The sequence below is a fragment of the Hypomesus transpacificus genome, unplaced genomic scaffold, assembly GCF_021917145.1.
Source record: "Hypomesus transpacificus isolate Combined female unplaced genomic scaffold, fHypTra1 scaffold_204, whole genome shotgun sequence".
NCBI lineage: Eukaryota > Metazoa > Chordata > Actinopteri > Osmeriformes > Osmeridae > Hypomesus > Hypomesus transpacificus.
This window is the reverse complement of record NW_025813745.1, coordinates 73,201-95,024: the sequence shown is the minus strand read 5'-3', so window position 1 is coordinate 95,024 and position 21,824 is coordinate 73,201. Positions and strand designations below refer to the sequence as shown.

At 52.0% G+C, this 21,824-nt stretch overlaps 2 protein-coding genes across 2 annotated transcripts; both read left to right on the top strand.

The window, feature by feature from the left end:
* The first annotated feature begins 112 nt into the window (after positions 1 to 112).
* On the top strand, positions 113 to 6,471 carry akap17a (A kinase (PRKA) anchor protein 17A). The gene is made up of 6 exons (XM_047013830.1): positions 113 to 273; positions 904 to 1,260; positions 1,400 to 1,828; positions 2,753 to 2,901; positions 3,446 to 3,686; positions 3,957 to 6,471. The coding sequence occupies exons 2-6, from the start codon at positions 931 to 933 to the stop codon at positions 4,869 to 4,871; spliced, it is 2,064 nt and encodes a 687-aa protein (XP_046869786.1). The 5' UTR covers positions 113 to 273; positions 904 to 930; the 3' UTR covers positions 4,872 to 6,471.
* Positions 6,472 to 6,946: 475 nt separating this feature from the next.
* On the top strand, positions 6,947 to 11,560 carry asmt (acetylserotonin O-methyltransferase). The gene is made up of 8 exons (XM_047013799.1): positions 6,947 to 7,033; positions 7,394 to 7,568; positions 7,654 to 7,783; positions 7,926 to 7,994; positions 8,751 to 8,869; positions 10,187 to 10,327; positions 10,481 to 10,603; positions 10,806 to 11,560. Exons 1-8 carry the CDS (start codon positions 6,947 to 6,949, stop codon positions 11,015 to 11,017), a joined length of 1,056 nt encoding a protein of 351 aa, XP_046869755.1. The 3' UTR covers positions 11,018 to 11,560.
* The last annotated feature ends 10,264 nt before the right edge of the window (positions 11,561 to 21,824 follow it).

Below are 21,824 nucleotides of genomic sequence, written 5' to 3'. Positions count from 1 at the left end.
CGTGCAATCGCATTATGCAAGCACAGTTGACTGCCGCAAGGTGGCGGCAAGGATAGTGGGATTGCGTTTTCACTGCACTGCCAGTGTGGTGAGATGCTGGCTGCGTCACAAGGTGAAAGTTCACCAAACTAGGAAGTGTCCAACGGTTGGCTGTCGGCTCTGTGAAGTGTGTGCCCTGATTGTCGAAGTTGTGTGCTCATCTTTTGAATTTGATCAATGCAAATAGCTAACAATATTTAGCTATAAACAATAAGCTAGCAGGTGGCGAATAAGGTTGGTTTATTTTTTGTTGCCAGCTGTATAATTCATCATCCACTCAAAACAGCCAAGCTAGTAGCCTGATAGCTAGCTCTAGCTGCTTCCGTGAGTTGTTGGGTGCTATTAGCTAATTAGCCTAACTTGAAATAACAAGTCAAGTGAAAACAAGTCTACAGTAGCGCAATAAGTAATGAGCTAGAACATTTTGGGGGATGTGATTTGTCTTAACATAAATGTTGTTAGCTTGCTGCAGGCTAGCTTAGTTAACATTAGCTAGCTAAACAATTAGTCCTAATTTGACTTTTTCCCCAAGACCACCTCGTTACGTAGCTTATAACTAGGTAGCCAACTAGCCTAACTAGCTAGTTAAGGTGGTCGAACGGACGAAAGGGCTCCCCCTACACTAATTATATAAAGAGGAAAAATAACATTTCACAATGTATCTTTATTGTGTATCTACATTATGAAGTACAATTCTGCAACCTACTCTAACTTCTTTTTGTTGAAGTTCGTTGAGCTAGCCGATCAGTAATCTACTCCCCCCCCCCCACTAACTTTCTTTAAGTCTACTAGGTAGTGCTCTGCATTTTATTCTGCTGTTTAGCATGAACACTAACCAACTGTGTCTCCACCTTTTCTGTTCAGCTCCATCCTTTCAGCCAGCAAGCTGGCATGATGACCACTATCGTCCATGATACCTCAGAGGCTGTGTGTCTATGCGAGGAGTACAGCCTGTACCTTAAGCCCATTGCCAAGATGACTGTCAGCGTGGCCTTACCTCAGCTCAAGTTGCCTGGAAAGAGCATCTCCAACTGGGAGGTCATGGAGAGAGTCAAAGCGATGGTGGCTCCAGAGCAGTTCTCAGCTCTGCGGATTTCCAAAAGCACCATGGACTTCATCCGCTTTGATGGAGAGGTGGAGAACAAGGGCGTGGTCAAGAGCCTGCTGGGACGCCTGGATGGAAAGACTATCAAACTCAGCGGCTTCACAGACATATTGAAGGTGTGGCATGAACAGGGATCGGGGCGGGGGGGGGGGGGGGCAGCTAGAGACTATTATAAGAGCAGAATGGTTTTGGCCCTGTGAATGAATGTGCTCCAACAAACGGGTTGTAACCATTCTCATTCTGTGGTCTCCACAGGTGCGCGCCTTGGAAAACAAGATGGACTTCCCCACCCGTCACGACTGGGACTCGTTCTTCCGTGACGCAAAGGACATGAACGAGAGAATGCCCGGGGAGAGGCCTGACACCATCCACCTGGAGGGCCTCCCCTGCCGCTGGTTCATCCAGAAGGACGGCCTCCCCGACCGGCCCGTCGAGGCCGTGTTGCAGGCCGTCTTTGAGTGCTTCGGACCCATCCGAAACGTAGACATCCCCATGCTGGACCCCTACCGGGAGGAAATGCTGGATAAGAACTTCAACACCTTCTCTTTCGGGGGCCACCTGAACTTCGAAGCCTTCGTCCAGTACCAGGAGTACTGTGGCTTTGCCAAAGCCATGGACACGCTGCGCGGGATGAAGCTCATGTTCAAGGGAGAGGATGGCAAAGCTGTGGCCTGCAACATTAAAGTGAGTGCCTTGACACAGACGCAGACAGTCACAGACACGTAGACTTCTGTTGAAGTGCAGCAGATCAGCTCAAGAACGGGACACGCACAGTTCCAACAGAAGTTCAGTGAGAAGTGCCAAAGAAGCAGGCTTATCTTTCACCGATACACAAAAATATAGTCTCAAACAGTGATATGTTACTAGTTGAACTGGATTTCCATCAGTTTCATTAAAGGTAAAAGCTAGTTAGACTTTATCGGTGAATGGCATGCTGTTCTGCTGACTATTGGGTAGGAGAGACGATATGGGGTAGAGGTGAGGGCTTAAGATGGAGAGACTGTGGTTTTGTCAGTGAGAGAGGGCCGTTCTATCCAGCACTTGTGTAACAAGGGGCTTTTAGCCTGATGAGAATCAGGCCTGTATTATCATTTCTCGGATCCCTGGATCAACCAGTGAGCTGAGTCACTAATCCATGGAACAAAGTCCCTCATCACAAATGAAGGAGAGAGGAAAAGGGGGAGATGGAGATGCAGGATCGTCGTATCATTGCAGAGACCAGGATGGTTTCCCTTCCGAGTTTGTTCACTCGCACCGTGTCACCGTGTCACCGTATGCGAAGCCCTCTGTGACATGCTTGCGTGTAAAAAGGGCTATACAAATACATTTGATTCTATTTGTCACGAGAAGGGGACTTCCGGGTTGGAACCCACATCTTGAATTGTAGCCTAATCCTTCCGTCCCCCTCACTCACTCGTTGCCCTGCTCTGGTTGTTATGTGACACGACTGGGGTGAACGAAGGTGGCATCCTACCCCGCGTCTCAGCAACTTCCAAAACCTCACGCAAAACAAAAAAAAACAAAAAGGTCAAGGAACTTAGATGCAGGTCTCCGCTCGTAGATGGTGCGTCGATACCGATTGACTTTCTCCTTCCTGTTTTCCGGTAGGTGACCTTTGACACCAGCAAGCACCTGAGCGAGACGTCCCTGAAGAGGAGGCAGCAGGAGAGGATGAAGCTGCAGGAGCTGGAGAGACAGAGGGAGGAGCAGAAGCGACGGGAGAAGGAGGAGGAGGAGAAACGCAAGGAGGACGAGAGGTGAGGACATGTAGAGATGAAAACAAAACAAAAGAACCCCATTAGGTCTTATGATAAGCAGTCTGTTGGAATCACACAGTTACACTGCGGAGGTTGTGTGCCCAAAAAACCTTGGCATGCTATAGATACATGACACATTTTTTTTACTCTATGATATGAAACTTTGGAAGTCTCAGTGTTCCGTTGTTTAGATCTTTCAGAGGTGTGTGAATGTAGGATATGTCAGCATCACGTGGACATAAATAGCAAAGAGCAACCTGAAACGTAAGGGAGAGAGAGGGGACAGGACATGCAGGAACTGGCTCGGGTTAGATTCGAAACCAGCTGTCGCGGTTAAGGCCTTAGCCTATGTGGTGCACGCACTTGACCGGGTGAGCCAGCCCTCCCTCCCCAATTCCCCCCCCCCCCCCCCCCCCCCTCCCAGATCCGAGAGAAATGGGTCCAAATGCGGTTCTAGGAGTACGAACTGGCCCGTCGTTCTCGAGCCGAGCTTTAGCGGAAGGCGTCGTCGATGACAGCTCTTCCGTTCGGTTTCCCCCCCCAGGAGGCAGAAGGAGCAGGAGGAGGAGGAGAAGGAGAGGAAGCGGGAGGAGCGCCTGCGCAAGCGCGAGCAGAAGCTGCGGGAGCGGGAGGACAAGCGGAGCCAGAAGAAGGCCAAGAAGCTCCAGGAGGAGGAGCAGAGGCGGCTGCAGATGAAGATCGCCATGGAGGAGCGGAGGCTGCTGCTGGCCCAGCGCAACCTGGAGTCCATCCGCCTCATTGCCGAGCTCCTGGGGCGCGCCAAGGTGCACACACACACACACAGAGAGACCTATTTTCCACTTCCCCCCCATCTTACATTTACATTTAGTCATTTAGCAGACGCTCTTATCCAGAGCGACTTACAGTAAGTACAGGGACATTCCCCCCCGAGGCAAGTAGGGTGAAGTGCCTTGCCCAAGGACACCAGATAATTTGTCGCGGCCAGGGAATCAAATCGGCAACCTTCCGATTAATAGCCCGATTCCCTAACCGCGCAGCCATCTTCAATCCGTTGTCCTGTTTCTCCCCCCCAGGCCCTCAAGCAGCAGGAGCAGGAGAAGGAGAGGGCGGAGCGAGAGCAGAGGGAGCGGGCGGAGCAGAGGCGGCAGAGGGAGGAGCTGGCCCGGCTGCAGCAGCTGGAGGCCTGCCGGCGCAAGCAGGAGGAGGAGCTGCGGCGGGTGGAGGCGGAGAAGGGGCGAGCCCTGGAGCTGCAGCGCAAGGAGAAGGAGCTGAGGGGCCGCCTGCTCGGGAACCTGCTGAAGAAGAACGCCGGGGAGGACGCCCAGACTCCCGGGGACCCCCGGGGCCTGGCGCTGCCCACGGAGCAGGCCTCGCTCCTCGGGCCCCTCGGCCAGGACGGTGGGCCCCAGCCGCCGGTGAATGGAGGCAGGGCCGCGGCGGAGCGCAGGGAAAGACCGAAAGCCCCGAAGCGCTCCAAGGTCTCCGGGCGAGCGGGGAAGGAGGGTAGAGGGGCAGATCGGAGAGCGGGAGGGGACGAGAGGAGCGGACGGGAGAGCCGGCGAGGGGGGGACGAGAACCGGAGAGGCCCCGGCAGACAGAGCAGGGAAAGGGACGGGGCGGAGGCACACGGCCGGCCGGCCAGGGGAAGGGGGGACGGCCGTAGGCGGAGCCCCAGCCGCGAGCGCAGTTCCAGCCGCCATAGGCGGAGCCCCGGCCGGGGGCGGAGTCACGGGCGGCACCGGAGCTGCCGGAGCTCCAGTCGCGACAGGCGGAGCAGCAGCAGCAGCAGGAGGAGGAGCCACAGCCGAGGGGGGAGGAGCCACAGCCGAGGGGGGAGGAGCCACAGTCGAGGGGGGAGGAGCCACAGCTCTCGGAGCAGCAGGTCTCGGAGCAGAGACAGGCGCAGCCGTAGCCGCGGCAACAGGAGAGGGCACAGGCACCGCAGTCGGAGTTACAGCCGAGACAGGAGCCGCTCAAGGCGCCACTAGCTGAACCCGTCTGGATGAGAGGCCTGGCCCGCCTTACCATGGAAACAGCAGCCTGCACACACCGACCACAGGAGAACCATCGCTTCAACATAAACCCTGCGCAGAGTAGCGGTCAGCCAGGCCAGAGATGTGCTGATTTAGGATCTCGTTTGTCGAGAGGAGCTCTCCACTCTCGGAAGGCTCGCTGCTATCAAGCTCCTGACGGTTGTTTCCATCACCGTGTCCTCTGCCTATAGAATGTGAAGGTCATAGACTGCTGTTCCAGAAACCCAGAAGACTGTTCTGGGAAAACGGTTTGTGTGTCCGACTGCACCATGGGAGACAACAGCAGAATAACGCTGTTTGACTGTGTTCGGTATCAATGCTGTCCACAGGGAATGCTGGGAGTTGGAGTTTGGCACCACACAAGCGGCACGCCAACAGCGAAGGTTCAAGTTATTTCCCCATGTCAATTCCCAAAGAACGGATTGAAACATCATGCTTACCCCACGTCTGCCCAGACACAGCAGTCTGGGCTCTGACCCATTTAAAATAAAAGCTTGCTGAGATCAGCGTGTACAGTCCAGTATTAGACACTTTAGGTTAGAAAAATTGAGAGTTTCTGAGTAATAAGCCACAATCAGTCCCTAATTGTCCTTGACCTTGAACATAGTGGTGCCTCCATCCATGGCACCTTATGGCGCACCATACCACATCTCAGCTTCCCCTTTGCTCTCGTCTGACCTACCATGGGACAGGGTGACCATTGAGATGTATTGAGATGTTCAGCCTTTTGCCTGTGTTAAAGATGGGGGGTTTGCTTCAGTTAGGTTGCCTTGCTTCAGTTAGGTTGCCTTGCTTCAGTTAGGTTGCCTTGCTTCAGTTAGGTTGCCTTGCTTCAGTTAGGTTGCCTTGCTTCAGTTAGGTTGCCTTGCTTCAGTTAGGTTGCCTTGCTTCAGTTAGGTTGCCTTGCTTCAGTTAGGTTGCCTTGCTTCAGTTAGGTTGCCTTGCTTCAGTTAGGTTGCCTTGCTTCAGTTAGGTTGCCTTGCTTCAGTTAGGTTGCCTTGCTTCAGTTAGGTTGCCTTGTTTCAGTTAGGTTGCCTTGCTTCAGTTAGGTTGCCTTGCTTCAGTTAGGTTGCCTTGCTTCAGTTAGGTTGCCTTGCTTCAGTTAGGTTGCCTTGCTTCAGTTAGGTTGCCTTGCTTCAGTTAGGTTGCCTTGCTTCAGTTAGGTTGCCTTGCTTCAGTTAGGTTGCCTTGCTTCAGTTAGGTTGCCTTGCTTCAGTTAGGTTGCCTTGCTTCAGTTAGGTTGCCTTGCTTCAGTTAGGTTGCCTTGCTTCAGTTAGGTTGCCTTATCAATGAAGACCTGTACAGAGATGTTGTCTTCTTTTCTTTTCTTTTTTTTCTTCATCCACAGTTTAAGACTTGAGATGTGAGGGTGTCTTCAGTACAGTCTCTTCTGAAAGCTGCTGTTTTGACTTTGACGGTCTGCGAATCAGCCTGTCGATCCGTTTGAGTCGGTGTGTGTTTGTGAACCTGTGACCTGGCCATTTTGACTCCTGCATGTCATGCATACACGCCGGAGACGGGACTTCATATGTTTGAATAAAGGAAGAAAAACGTTGTCCTGTTTTATTCTCTTTTTGTATTTATCTGTGTGGACCTCTCTCTGAATTGTTGGAGTCTGACATTTGTAACGCAAGTGAAATATTTCCCCCAATCAGTTACATCTTCCGATGGCATACTGAAGCTAACCTGTGTGCGTTTGATAAGGCACCAGTGTGTCTGCGAGCTGTCCTTTGTCCCTGGCCTGAGCCTTGAGCTGTAATCTGGGTTATCTGGCTCTAATCGGATTAGACCCCACTCGTCTATGTTCCAGCCGCTGGGTGGGCCGTGCTACTACTACACTCCCCCAGTCTGGGACGCTACTCTGGGGCTGGCACACACACACACGTGGGTACGACTGATCCTGGGCAGCCGACTCATCGAACTCTATTCGAGGGTGGTACTCACTCAGGGAATCCCGACCACATCTCGAGTCCTCGCGGTGTCACACGGAGGAGTTTATCTTCAGGTGGGTGATGGCTGAAGCTGCAGGGATGGCTTCCACCATGGAGTCTGCTGCTGCTGCTCCTGAATACCCCAGGAAGATCTTGGACTACATGGAGGGCTTCTTGGTTTCCAAGGTAACGTGCACAAATGAGAACTTCCAGAACTTTTTTGTATTTTTTCAAGATACGCTTTGGGTCTTTTATTTGTTTATTGGAGGTAGACAGGAAATGAAATGTAAGGGAGATGGGGGGGGGGGGGGGGGGGGGGAGACATGCAGAAATGTCTGAGTCTGCTGTGTCGGGGTCTTAGTTCAAATGAAATGCACTCTGTCCAGTGGGGCGCCCATTCATCGCAAACCTTTAACGACTGATTAGGAATGAAGAGTTCAGAGACGCTGTGCGATCATTTTTGCCAACCTCTGTTTAAATGCACCTGACGCAAGTCATCAAGTGATTGATGCACCCTGTTCCAACCGGACGTCTTGTGTTTGTCAGACTATGTTTGCGGCGTGTGAGCTGGGTGTGTTTGACCTGCTCCAGACCTCAGGGCGCCCCCTGTCTGCAGGAGAGGTAGCGCAGGCTGTGGGGGCCAGTCTGGATGGGACCGAGAGACTGCTGTCTGCCTGCACAGGACTGGAACTGCTCGCTGCCCACACACAAGATGGACAAGGTCACTCGCATTTACTCCTTCCTTTCTTATCTCTCACTCAGTCACACTCATTCACTCACCTTATGCCCTCCTCCCTCTCCTTCAGTGATGTACAGTAACACGGAACAGTCCCGTGTGTATCTGACTCGCTCCAGCCCGGTGTCTCTCTACCATTCCGTCCAGTACAACTCCAGAACCATCTACCTCTGCTGGCACTACCTGACCGACGCTGTAAGGTGAGAGACAGCTCAACCCCTCAAAAACCTGGCAACCCGCCCTCAAATCTACGCGACGGATTAGGTGATAGTAGAGACTTGGGTGGGTCATGATAAACAGGTGTGTTGTGTGTTTGTCTTGTGTCTCCTCGGCATGTCTCAGAGAGGGCACAAACCAGTATGAGAAGGCATTTGGGGTCAACTCCAAAGACCTGTTTGAAGCCCTGTACAGGTAAAACGTCTTTTTTCTTCTGTCTGTCTCCCTCTCGCTTGCTCGTTGTCTACCTCTGTAGCTCTCTATTTCCCTTCCTGTCTTTCTCTTTTTATCTTTGAGTTCCTTACTTTCGATTGTTCAGGGTCAGTCGGCAGAGGGGGAGAGGGAGGTGGAAACGGGGAGAGAGGGGGCAGGAAAGAGAGTTGGAGAAGAGAGAAAGGAAGATAAAGAGGCTGGGGTTGGATTCTCTACTGGCCTTGAGGCCCAGATTGAATTTAAAGACCCCCCCGTTTTTTTTTCATTTCAGTGATCTGCAGGTCAGCAGTTTTCAAGGATCGTCATACTTTTTCACCGAAACTTTCTCTCTGTTGTCCTGTTTGTCACGGAGGCCACAGGGAAGAGGATATGAAATAGGGCTTTACAGAGAGCAGTATTGGCCGGCATGGCTGTCTCTGACTGTATGTGTAAAGATAAGTGTGTGTGTGTGTGTGTGATAGACTCTTTGTGCTCCTCCTTTTGCGTTCCGCCCGGTGGCAGAGCAGAGTGGCGGCCTAGTTGGAGCGGCTCCTCAGGGCCCTGGCAGCTCTGACCCTATGCATCCTGTCAGAACCCTCCACAGTCCAGCGGGCACACAGCATACTCAATGGCAGATGTGTGTGGGAGTGTGGCCGGGGGGAGTGTTGATGTGTCTTGAAACTGTGTATTAAAAAGTTGTGGGCGTGTGTCTGTCTGTGTGTGTGTGTGTGTCTGTGTCTGTGTGTGTGTGTGTTGCAGGTCGGATGAGGAGATGGTGAAGTTCATGCAGCTGATGAACTCCGTCTGGAACATCTGTGGCAGGGACGTGGTCACGGCGTTTGACCTTTCCCCTTTCAGGAACATCTACGACCTCGGAGGTAAAATAACCAGAAGGATGAGTTGCACGCTGCGTCAACGTCACAGGTGTCAGCTCTCGATGAGCATAGGTTGGAGGGTTCAAAGACACGACCATTTAGGGACTCAAGTGCCAACAGTCGCGGAGAACACACACACACACACAGTGACCTTTATTTGCCTCACTTTGTGATAATGACTAGAGTAATCAGCCATAGTACCACAGGCACCTTCTGTCTGTCTGCTCCTGGCTCCCATTCAGACCCCGAGGTCTACAAGGGGAACTGTGTGTAATGGCATCTTTGACCACAGGGGGGTGCTCTGCTGCCACACGCTGAGACATCAAGGAGTTGTGCCTCTGGGATGTACACACACACAGGCGCATGCACACTCACACATACCCACAGAGTGACATGAAATGGTGTGTGTGGTGTTTAATGGGCTCCAAGCCCGTGGCCTCGGCAGAGATAGCGATGAGAGGGCTCGGTTAGAGGACAGCCAGACAGATGTCTAACAGCGGGGGGGAGGGGAGGCGACAAAAGGGAAGCTGGGGGTGGGGGAGAGAGGACAGGCCAGCCCCCCCGCTGAGGAGGAGCTGGGTGTGTGTCTGTGTGCGTGTGCGTGGGAGTGTTTGAGGGGTGTGCGTGAGGCAGTGACCTCAAGCTGGGACGTCCACCATCGTGTCTGGCAGGTTAGTGATGGGGTGAGCTCAAGCTGGGACGTCCACCATCGTGTCTGGCAGGTTAGTGATGGGGTGAGCTCAAGCTGGGACGTCCACCATCTTGTCTGGCAGGTTAGTGATGGGGTGAGCTCAAGCTGGGACGTCCACCATCGTGTCTGGCAGGTTAGTGATGGGGTGAGCTCGCGGGCACAGAGGAGCAGTGTCCCAACAGACTCGGGCTCTGCTGGAGGGGGCCGTTATTAGTTGTACCCGCGGGGAGGAGATTGGTGTTTCCTTTGTGATTTCCTCCTGCTGGGCCTTCGCATGTCTGTTTGTCGGCCTCTCCCACAGACACGGTGATGGAAAAGGAGAGGGCGGGAGGAAAAATGTGGCTCTGTCTCCATTTCATTTGGTCCTCCTTAGTTTTCAGTTGCTCTCTCCTCCTGGCTGTCAGTGTGAGCAGGCCCAGAGCAGACAGACACCCACTGGCCCTGCGTTAGCCTCTCCTAACAAGGTTGTTTGTTGAGGGAATTCCTTTGATCCTGCTCACTGCCCCCACCCATTACACCTCTCTCTCTCTCTCTCTCTCTCTCTCTCTCTCTCTCTCTCTCTCTCTCTCTCTCTCTCTCTCTCTCTCTCTCTCGCTCTCTCGCTCTCTCTCTCTTCTCACTCTCTCCAGGCTGCAGTGGAGCATTGGCCAAGCAGTGCACGTTGGCATACCCAGAATGCACTGTAACAATCTTTGACCTCCCCAAGGTGGTACGCATGTCGAAAGAACATTTTGTTACCGACGGCAACCAGAGGATAGGCTTTCACGAAGGTACGCCGGGCAGACTCGACCAGATCAATAACATCAAACGGCCTCATCAATGACATCAGACGTCAGATTAATCATAGCAAACATCAGGATGCACACAGGCTGAGATGAAAGCGATTGATGAACGTCTGTGTGTGTGTTTGTGTGCGTGTGTAGGGGACTTCTTCAAAGACCGGCTGCCAGAAGTTGACCTCTACGTTCTGGCCAGAATCCTCCATGACTGGACGGACCTGCGCAGTATAGAGCTGCTGACCAAAGTCTACCATGCTTGTAAACCAGGTGCACTTCAAACACACACGCGCACAAATGCACACACATTCACACAAACCCACACACTCCCTGTTGGAGCGGTTCTAACCATGAAATGAGATCTGAGATTAGATATTTGACAATGCAGCTGATCCTACAGACACGCTTCCTCCTGTGTGTGTGTGTGTGTGTCTGTGTGTGTGTGTGTGTGTGTGTGTCCGTGTATCAACAGGAGGTGGGGTATTGCTGGTGGAGGCGTTGCTGCATGAAGACCGATCAGGTCCATTGACAGCTCAGCTGTACTCCCTGAACATGCTGGTGCAGACAGAGGGGCGAGAGCGGACGGCAGGGGAGTACACCAGCCTGCTCTCTGCCGCCGGCTTCAGCAGCGTGGAGGTGCAGAGGACGGGCAAGATATACGACGCCATCCTGGCGCATAAATAGAGAGAACCGCAATACCCATGTACTGCCTGGCCCCTACAGAGATGACCTCCGTACCCCTGGACTCTGTCCCCTAGAGGTGACCTCATCACCCCTGGACTCTTTGTCCCCTATGACTTCATCATCTCTGGCCACCCTGTCCCTTAGAGATGACCTCATCTTCCCTTGACTTCTAACTTACATTTTACATTTAGTCATTTAGCAGACGCTCTTATCCAGAGCAGATCCAAATGACTAAAAATGACTAAATGTAACTTCTTTTCTCTATCCTGACTTCTCTTCCTACCTTATCTTCTAACCGCTGGGCAGTCTAGTTTGACACGACTGGAGTTCCTAGTCTAGATGAGTCTCTCTTCATTTGTCTTTTTACTGTAGGGATAAGAACACTGGGCCTTCTTCTAATGATGATGCTCATTCTCTCTGGTGTCCCTCGGGCGCGGCAGGCTATCTCTGTATCTCTGTCGCCTGAAACTCTTGTCTTTATGCTCACGTTCTAGGTATTATTGAGTGTGTGCTCTACCCTGCTGATAAAACCGATCTGGCTCATGGCGTGTGTCTGTGGCCTTTTTTTCACAGCTCACCATCTGCTACTCACAATCTCGTCTTTGTATCTGTCGGGGTATCACTCGCTGTCTGTATCTGTCTCTCTCCCCCCACTTACTGGTGTCCTCCTTGCTCTTTGTAATTGTGAATTAAACTGTCTTTAAAAGGCATGCAATTAGAATTGATGTCAAATCCCCCATAGAGACAGCCCAGTGTGAGCATAATAATGGCAGAGTTAAGTGCTGGGTTAGAGGCACTGACATCCCAGTAGGCAGAAGTGCCCGGGAACAGAGACGTGACAATTAGGCTTGTTGCGGCTTTCAGGTTAATGTCTTTTACGTGAAGACAGAGCTGGCTGTGCATGACTGAACTGTTGTTCTTGTCCTGATAATCAGGGTTTGGACAAAAGTACAGATTTTGGAACCATTGGGATGAGAGGCAGGGGGAAGGTTAGATGAGGGGAATGTGTGGGTGAGCTTAAGGTCAGGTCAAGCTTTATGGTGAGCGGAGGTGAGCGGAGGTGAGGTGGGGATTTCTTCACTTCATGTCCTCATTATGGTACTAACCTTGCCCTTAGCTACTTCTGGGGCAAACACAAAGTTGTTGGTGTGCTTGTCTGTGTGGCTGTGTGTGTGTGTCTGTGTGCATCTTGTGTGTGAGTGCATGTCTGTGTGTGTGTGTGCTTGTTTCGTGAGTAACCCTTGAGGAGAACTGATGATGTCATTGTTATGTACCCACAAGCCTTTGCATGACTCTTCTGTGAGACGACAACCCCAGGGCATTCTGGGGAACAGACTTCCAGTCATGCCTTAAGACTGCGTGTGTGTGGTTATAAAAGTAAGTGTACGTTTGAGAGTGTGTGTGACAGAGTGTGATGCATTATAGTTGAGCAACATATTTTGTTCCTTCAGTACAATAGCTGTTTGCCTAGAAGCTTGTTTCTTTAAATTCCAAGCAGGAAGCCATCTTTAATCAATAGGGATTGTCCAAATCAAACAGAAGGAGGGGATACTGCACCAGCAGCATTCTAGTTTCCATCCCTCTCATTACAAAGGCAGGGAAGAAGAATAGGGAGGGAGGGAGGAAAAGAATCTCCCCCACCCTACGCACACGCACACAAAGAACATGTTATTGAATTCTGAGGAGTGTGTTTGTGTGTGTAAGATGCTTATTGCCACCTGGAAACCTTCCTTTCGAGACGCATCAGTGACAGCAATATTGAGAAGAGGACAAAGCCTGTCTACCCCATAGGCTTTTAACACGCGCGCGCGAGCTAAGTGTTTGTATGCAACACCTTCCACAGTCTGATGTGATGAGGTATAAGCCCCAGGAGCAGTTTCCTCTGGAGAGAAATGCTGTAAAACTCTGCTCTCCTGGGCTGCGGGAGCGGGTCCCTGGTGTGGTTGATCTCTCACTCAGGGCTTAGAACGTGAACTGAGGAGGTGCTGAACATGCTTTGTGTGTGTGTGTGTGCATGTGTGGGTTTGTGCCTATGAATACGGATAGGCCATGTATATCCTTTGGTTTTGTTGGAAGATTGTCTGTATCTGCCCCTGATAATCTGCAATCCCCTTTTTCCCTGCTCTATCCCTCCCGCTCATTCTCTCTATCCCTCCCTCCCTCCATTCCCTCCAGCTCTCTTGATCGCGGTTCTCTCCGTCTCTGACTCCTCCTGCCCCTTAGCCAGCGTGACTAAACCCAGTTGGTCTCAGTCGGACACAGACGCTACTCGCTGGACAACAGCAGCCTCTCCCTCTGGGCTGACAGCGACTGTGCAGACCGCCCCCAGGCAAGAACATTCTAAACACGCTGAGCGGCAGACTCAACCTCTACCTCTTGCCACTGGCTGAGATGAGGGCAGATGGGCTGTCTGAGCTCTTGGCTGGAGTTGCTGGTTCGAATACAGAGCCAGACAAACAATCCATCATCCAGGACACAGCGCAGGAGGCCCAGGGGCCTGACTGTGGGAGAGTTAAGGTTTGGTTCAGGAGAGCATGAAAAGAAGTCACATGATCATATTATTGCTCTCTTTATAATTAAATGAGCAGATAAAAACAAGCCGCGTGATAATGTCGAATGTGGTATTTAAATGATGTAGGAGAAATCCTACATATACTATGGTCTATTCCTCACACATCATATAAAGTATACATGAGGGTCATCTAGCTTTTTGGGTGTGACAAAGAGCTCTTGTCAGCTAGTTTCCTCAAGCCACCACACAGGTGGATTCACAGGTAGAAGGCCTGGCACAGAGAACTACAATACTGACCAGTGCTGAGAATCACCCCTCATGTTTGGGGATAAAGTCATGGGCAACATTGTTTAAGGTTAAATGGATACAGTTGCAGTGGGTGATTACTCACAGGGGAAGCTGGCCTTTAGAAAGAGCACTGTTTGTTTCAGCCAACCGGAGATGAGCCGATTAGCATATTTGCCATGATTGTTTTTTGGTTACACTGTAAATGCCAGGGTCGCTAGGGTCTATATCTGACACCATCAGCGCAAGCTTGACAATGCCTGAGTGACACACACGCAGACACACACACACACAAACAGACACATATTCATCAACCGCAGATAGTACACACAGATAGACAGGACTCACAGTCAACATGTTCTCTTTCTCTTCGTTCCATATGAAGACTTGCCCTGCTGCACCATGTATCTGACTGGTGGGATCTGCGAATTGATGCTGGTCCATGGTACTCATGGGATCATGTGGCTGATTAGCCAGCTTCACTCATGTTGATTCTACATGTCCACATTGGTCATTACAGCAGCGATAATGGATCGAGTGGTTATTCTGTGGGCCTCCCTGTTACAATTTGACAACCTCCTCCACTGATCCTCCCAGCTTTAATTTGGAGTGAGCCTCACTTCTGTGTGTGAATACCAGGCTCTTGAATCGGAGCACTGAACACTAAGTGGCCGCGATACCCTTGTAGAATTAATAAACGATATGCACACGCACACCCGCGCGACATCAGACGGGACAGAATCCGTCACCTTTTCCCCCTCGTTTTCTCTCTCTTCCCAGCCCTCCCTTCCTCGAACGCTCTCCCTATGTCTCCCTCCATCCCCGTATGGCGGTTCTTAGGAGCAGTGGCGAGAGAGGCTGCAGTAACCCCTCCCCCCCCTCCTCGTAATGACCTTCAGCCGCTCAGCAGGGAGAGGGAGAGGGAGAGAGAACAGAGGGATGGAAGAGGGGAAGAAGGGGGAGTATGGATAGGGAAGACGGAAGTAAGGCTTTGAAAATGATTAATTGAAAGAGGGGAGGAAAGGAGGAATAGGAGGGAGCAAGGTGAAAGAGGAAATAGAGTGGGAGAGGAGAGAGAGGGATGGGGTAGGTGAGAAAGGGGGGCAGGGGGAGAGAGTGAATGGGACAGGAAGGAGGACATCTGGGCATGACTGGCACTGATTGACATGGTCAGGCAAAGTGACAGGAGGACTGGAAGATTTGTGGCACGGAGACCACTGTCCTGCACAGCTGAATCTCCCCGCCGGTTCTCTCCCCATCATTCCAACGTCCTCTCGCCTGCTCTCCCTCTCTTTCTCTCTGCGTGACTCATCTCCCGATGCCATAAAGACATGAAATGTTGCAATCTCCAAAAGTCTCCCATTAGTGCCCAGATTATGTAAATGTCTCCTTCATTCAGCCGCACATACTCCAGCTTTGCTGTCACCAGCGGTGCGACTCAGCGCTCGGCGGTTTGAAGATGGAGACTATCTTTCCGGGCTGCTCTCTCGCTCCCTTCCTCTCTCTTCCGGGCCCGCGAAATAATCTGCAGCTAATTTGCATTTCAAAAATACTATCTACATGAGTCACACAGACGTTATGGTGAGTTTGTGACTGGGTTTGTTATTGCCCCAGCCTCTACAGAGATGGGGGGAGTTTGTTTGGGAGATGCGGTACTCTTCACAGACATGCACACAAGCATAAAAACACACCCGTGTAGTTGCACCTGTCCACAAACACAGGGTGCAGACCACAGTACTGAAAACAAGTGCACTCCCACGTTTTCTAGAAATCGAAATTCACTAGGGATCTGTACTGCGCTCCCGTTTCAAGGTTAAAATAGTCCACTACGGAAAGGTACATGCATTCATATAATGATTAACTTAGTGAAACGGGAATAGCGAGGCGGGGAATCTCAGTCGCATTTTGTTCCGAAAAACAATGTCTATCCTGACATTTCAGCTGTACACGAACAGAGGGTGTGGAAGGTTAAATCCATAGTCTGTGTATCTGTCTGTTTAGCATTCAAGGTACAGACATTGAGGTTGTGACCCTCCTGCCTACATAGTGCAGTGTATTAAGACAGAATGTCCTCAGTCTCCAGGACAGATGTTCAATCACACACACACATACACATGCACACACACATGCACATACAAAATGGAAAATGAGAATCAGTAAGCACATGAAAGAGAAATTCAGTTTTTTCCTTGAAATTCAACGTGTGTGTGTGAAATGTGAAAAACATCTTTCTTACACATGCAGAGGGGTTCCTTATCTGATATCTGTTTCAGTCATTACCATAATAATTGGCACTCCACCTCACAGAGGAAATGCAATGTGCGCTGGAGAGGAATATCAACCAGGACCTAGTCCACCCGCACAGACACAAGGACCGGCTGGCCAGACGTGCGGAGGTGCCTCATGTGTATGAATGCACTTGATTCTATTCGATCAAAACAGAATAGAATCATTCTTCTCAATTCTGTCTGCGCTTTCTATAGTTCATTATCTGCCAGTTAAGAAGCTAAAGCCACAGTCCCTCTCCCTGCGTCTCAGAGTATCTCTCTGCTTCATGACTCTTCCTTTACATCTGTTGGAAGAATTTCTCTCATTACTGCACTGCAGGGTGCTCGACTGACACGCGCGCACACACACACGCACACATTCAAATGCAACTGTCTGTCTTGAATTTGATTCTCCCTTTTTCCCTTTCCCACTCATTCCTTCTCTCAGGTCTGTGGGGTTTACTGGGAGAGGCAGGCACACACACACACACACCACTACTCATGTACACACAGGTCCTTGTATCCATCAGTTTGGCAGCTTGTGGCCAAGCTAAAATGAGCTAGAGCCAATGGCATCAACAATCTATTGTTTATGTGGAAGCCTGTGTGTGTGTGTGTGTGCGTGTGTGTGTGTGTGTGAATGTGAGCTCTGTATCAGCAGTAGGTCCACTCATTCACAGTGACATGTGACAGACAGCAGAGTCTCAGATAACCTTGTATGACGAAGACAAATGTCCCCTGGGCGCAGACACACACACGCCCAAATAAAAACATGACGCCTCATTGCCTTTCATCCGTTTTGGATGACAAAGAGGACGGGCGTGGAACACACACACTAACAGAGACGCCACGTCCTTCATATCATTACCAACTAAGTATGGTTTGTGATTATGGAGGGGGAAACGTTAACACACACACCTCCCCCACTTAGGACACACACACAGATGGGTATGATGTTAAAGAGACCACACTCCATCTCTGTGCACTGTGTCTGTTGTGTCTAAAAAGGATTGTGCATTTCACCACAGGTGTGCAGGTGCTCAGTTTTCCAGTCTTTCTAGTCAATGTTTGGGTGTGTAAATTGAGTCGTTTTGTATGTGTGTGTTTGAGCAGTGGTGGTGCAGGTATATTGACCAGTAGCTCAGGGCAGATGGAGCTTCCCCCAACATGCTGAGTGCTCCGCTAATGGAGTCCACTCCAATCTGACCCTCCACTCCTCTCATCCCCAACTCATCTCCACTCCCCTAAAGAACCATCAGGGAGGATTTCTCTCAGTGCCACTCCATTATAACTGAAATGGAGTCTATGGATGCTGTCAGGGATGAAATGAGGAGACAGCATGAAGTGTGTGGGTGAGTCTGAAGCACACATGGGCAGCGTTCGTTTCTCCGCACACTGAATCTCAGCGGCAGGTGATTTTCGACTTCAGATTTCAGTTCCACCTATCAACATCTTCTGTGGGTAGTTCTTCTTCGTAAGACTCTTAAATATGGAGAGTATCAACGTGTGTTGAAGGGATCTAAGAGTGTATGGGGGTGTGTGGCTTCTTCCCCCCCTCCCAGTCCGCCAACATCAGGGAGATTACAGTGAGCCTGCACATTGCTTGCTGATGACAGGCAGATCCCACCCTGGGTTAATAAATGACTTATGCTTTTGGAGCTTTAGCAGGGTTATTTTATCATGTCTATTTTGGACAGCTCTGAACAAAGTTTAAGTCATAAAAAATAAAAAAATTGATGTGACGTGATTTATGTGGAGGAAGTGTTCAATAACATCTAGATTTGAAAAGGAATTGATGGATACCTTCCGGTTACGATGCCGAGATAGAAAATGTTGGTTTCCACCGGCACGTGGGTGGTAGATGTGGTTTTCAGAGAGGGAAGATGATAGTGCCCACGGGTTGTCATTTATGAGGCGTGACTGTCAGGCAGTGAGAGTCCAAATCTTCCACCACACACTGAGGTGACACAACATTTTTATATTCTTCCCCTCCTCTCCTCAGTCTTTTTTTCCAGCTGTTATTTTGCCACCTCGTCCACAGCAGAGAGCAGTCCTCATCTCCTGAATTATTTGAGGGGGTGGAGTAAGGCTGTGAGGCCTAGAGGCTGTGTGGCCTAGAGGCTGTGTGGCCTAGAGGCTGTCCGGTCTAGAGGCTGTGTGGCCTAGAGGCTGTGTGGCCTAGAGGCTGTGTGGCCTAGAGGCTGTCCGGTCTAGAGGCTGTGTGGCCTAGAGGCTGTGTGGCCTAGAGGCTGTGTGGCCTAGAGGCTGTGAGGCCTAGAGGCTGTGTGGCCTAGAGGCTGTGAGGCCTAAAGGCTGTGTGGCCTAGAGGCTGTGAGGATATGAGGCCAAGAGGCTGTGAGGCTGTGTGGCCTAGAGGCTGTGTGGCCTAGAGGCTGTGAGGCCTAGAGGCTGTGTGGCCTAGAGGCTGTGAGGCCTAAAAGCTGTGTGGCCTAGAGGCTGTGAGGATGTGAGGCCAAGAGGCTGTGAGGCTGTGTGGCTTAGAGGCTGTCTGGCCTAGAGGCTGTGTGGCCTAGAGGCTGTGAGGCCTAGAGGCTGTCTGGCCTAGAGACTGTGAGGCCTAGAGGCTGTGTGGCCTAGAGGCTGTGTGGCCTAGAGGCTGTGAGGCCTAGAGGCTGTGTGGCCTAAAGGCTGTGTGGCCTAAGACTGTGAGGCCTAGAGGCTGTGAGGCCTAGAGGCTGTGTGGCCTAGAGGCTGTGAGGCCTGAGAGTGAGGCCTCAGGATGCACATGAATGTGTGTGTGTGTTTGTGGAGACCAGGTAAAATAAATGAGTCCACCCCTGTCACCTGAGATAAATGTTGTCTGGTATGAGCTCATCTTTGTGACTGCAGAATATATGAATCTTGTTTAGCAGCTGACAGCTCATTTTCTAATCCCACATTTGATTCCTGTTTTTCCTTGAATCCTTGAAGCCATTTTCGCTTCTTCTTCTACCCAGCTGTGACAAACCACCATAATGAAGCATCTTCTGCAAACCTAGAAATAAATGAATAATCCGATTAGCAAACCCATTTCATATCAAGGTATAATAATTGGTTTTAAATGGTACTTTAGGAATGGTTGAAAATAGAAAATCCGACACCGTCGTCGTCGTCGTCATCTACCGCTTGTCCGGGGATCGGGTCGCGGGGGCAGCGACCTAAGCAGGGAGGCCCAGACTTCCCTCCCCCCGGCCACTTCCGCCAGCTCTTCCTGGGGGACCCCAAGGCGTTCCCAGGCCAGCTGAGAGACATAGTCCCTCCAGCGTGTCCTGGGTCTTCCCCGGGGCCTCTTCCCAGTGGGACGTGCCCGGAACACCTCACCAGGGAGGCGTCCAGGAGGCATCCTAATCAGATGCCCGAGCCACCTCAGCTGGCTCCTCTCGACGCGGAGGAGCAGCGGTTCTACTCTGAGCCCCTCCCGGATGACCGAGCTTCTCACCCTATCTCTAAGGGAGAGCCCGGACACCCTACGGAGAAAGCTCATTTCGGCCGCTTGTATTCGCGATCTCGTTCTTTCGGTCACTACCCATAGTTCGTGACCATAGGTGAGGGTAGGAACGTAGATCGACTGGTAAATAGAGAGCTTCGCCTTTCGACTCAGCTCCTTCTTCACCACGACGGACCGATGCAGAGCCCGCATCACTGCGGACGCCGCACCGATCCGCCTGTCGACCTCGCGCTCCATTCTTCCCTCACTCGTGAACAAGACCCCGAGATACTTGAACTCCTCCGCTTGGTTCAGGATCTCCTCCCCGACCCGGAGATGGCACTCCACCCTTTTCCGGTCGATTACCATGGCCTCAGATTTGGAGGTGCTGATTCGCATCCCAGCCGCTTCACATTCGGTTGCGAACCGCTCCAGTGAGAGCTGAAGGTCACGGCCCGATGAAGCCAACAGGACCACATCATCCGCAAAAAGCAGCGACCCGATCCTGAGGTCACCAAACCGGACCCCCTCAACACCCTGGCTGCGCCTAGAAATTCTGTCCATATAGGTAATGAACAGAATCGGTGACATAGGGCAGCCCTGGCGGAGTCCAACCCTCACCGGAAACAAGTTCGACTTACTACCGGCAATGCGGACCAAACTCTGGCACCGGTCGTACAGGGACCGGACAGCCCCGATCAGGAAATCCGGTACCCCGTACTCTCGGAGCACCCCCCACATGAGCCCCCGAGGGACACGGTCGAACGCCCTTTCCAAATCCACAAAACATGTGTAGACTGGTTGGGCGAACTCCCATGTACCCTCCAGGACTCCGCGGAGGGTATAAAGCTGGTCCACTGTTCCACGGCCAGGACGAAAACCACATTGCTCCTCCTGAATCCGAGGTTCGACAATCCGACGGACCCTCCTCTCCAGGACCCCTGAATAGACTTTCCCAGGGAGGCTGAGGAGTGTGATCCCCCTAAAGTTGGAGCACACCCTCCGGTCCCCCTTTTTAAAGAGGGGAACCACCACCCCGGTCTGCCAGTCCAGAGGCACTGTCCCCGATGTCCACGCGATGTTGCAGAGTCGTGTCAACCAAGACAGCCCTACAACATCCAGAGCCTTAAGGAACTCCGGGCGGACCTCATCCACCCCAGGGGCCCTGCCACCGCGGAGCTTTTCAACCACCTCGGCGACCTCAGCCCCAGAGATAGAAGGGCCCCCCCCGATGTCCCCAGACTCTGCCTCCACGTCGGAAAGCGTGTTGGTGGAATTAAGGAGGTCTTCGAAGTATTCCTTCCACCGATCCAGGACGTCCCCCGTCGAGGTCAGCAGCGCACCATCCCCACCGTATACAGTGTTGACAGAGCACTGCTTCCCCCTCCTGAGCCGCCGGATGGTGGTCCAGAACCTTTTTGAAGCCGTTCGGAAGTCATTCTCCATGGCCTCGCCGAACTCCTCCCATGCCCGGGTTTTTGCCTCCGCGACCGCCAAAGCCGCGTTCCGCTTGGCCTGCCGGTACACATCAGCTGCCTCTGGAGTCCTACCAGCCAATAAAGTCCGATAGGCCTCCTTCTTCAGCTTGACGGCATCCCTCACCTCCGGAGTCCACCACCGGGTCCGAGGGTTACCGCCGCGACATGCACCGACCGCCCTGCGGCCGCAGCTCCGGTCAGCCGCTTCAACAATGGAGGCCCGGAACATGGCCCATTCGGACTCAATGTCCCCGGCCCCCCCCGAGACATGATCGAAGCTCTCCCGGAGGTGGGAGTTGAAGCTCCTTCTGACAGAGGGTTCCGCCAGACGTTCCCAGCAGACCCTCACATTACGTTTGGGCCTGCCAGGCCTGACCGGCGTCCTCCCCCACCATCGAAGCCAACTCACCACCAGGTGGTGATCAGTTGACAGCTCCGCCCCTCTCCTCACCCGAGTGTCCAAGACATGCGGCCCCAAGTCCGATGACACGACTACAAAGTCGATCATCGAACTGAGACCTCGGGTGTCCTGGTGCCAGGTGCACATATGGACACCCTTATGCTTGAACATGGTGTTCGTTATGGACAAACCGTGTCTAGCACAGAAGTCCAACAACAAAACACCACTCGGGTTCAGATCGGGGGGGCCGTTCCTCCCAATCACGCCCCTCCAGGTCTCACTGTCATTGCCCACATGAGCATTGAAGTCCCCCAGGAGGACGAGGGAATCCCCAGGAGGAGCGCTTTCCAGCACCCCCCCCAGAGACTCCAAAAAGGGTGGGTACTCTGAGCTGCCGTTTGGTGCATAAGCACAAACGACAGTGAGGACCCGTCCCCC

Coding starts and splice junctions, on each gene's coding strand:
- asmt (XM_047013799.1), top strand. CDS start 6,947: ATGGCTTCCACCATGGAGTCTGCTGCTGCTGCTCCTGAATACCCCAGG. Junction 7,784..7,925: donor TACCTGACCGACGCTGTAAG/GTGAGAGACAGC, acceptor GGCATGTCTCAG/AGAGGGCACAAACCAGTATG. Junction 10,604..10,805: donor CTACCATGCTTGTAAACCAG/GTGCACTTCAAA, acceptor GTGTATCAACAG/GAGGTGGGGTATTGCTGGTG.
- akap17a (XM_047013830.1), top strand. CDS start 931: ATGATGACCACTATCGTCCATGATACCTCAGAGGCTGTGTGTCTATGC. Junction 1,829..2,752: donor CTGTGGCCTGCAACATTAAA/GTGAGTGCCTTG, acceptor GTTTTCCGGTAG/GTGACCTTTGACACCAGCAA. Junction 3,687..3,956: donor AGCTCCTGGGGCGCGCCAAG/GTGCACACACAC, acceptor TCTCCCCCCCAG/GCCCTCAAGCAGCAGGAGCA.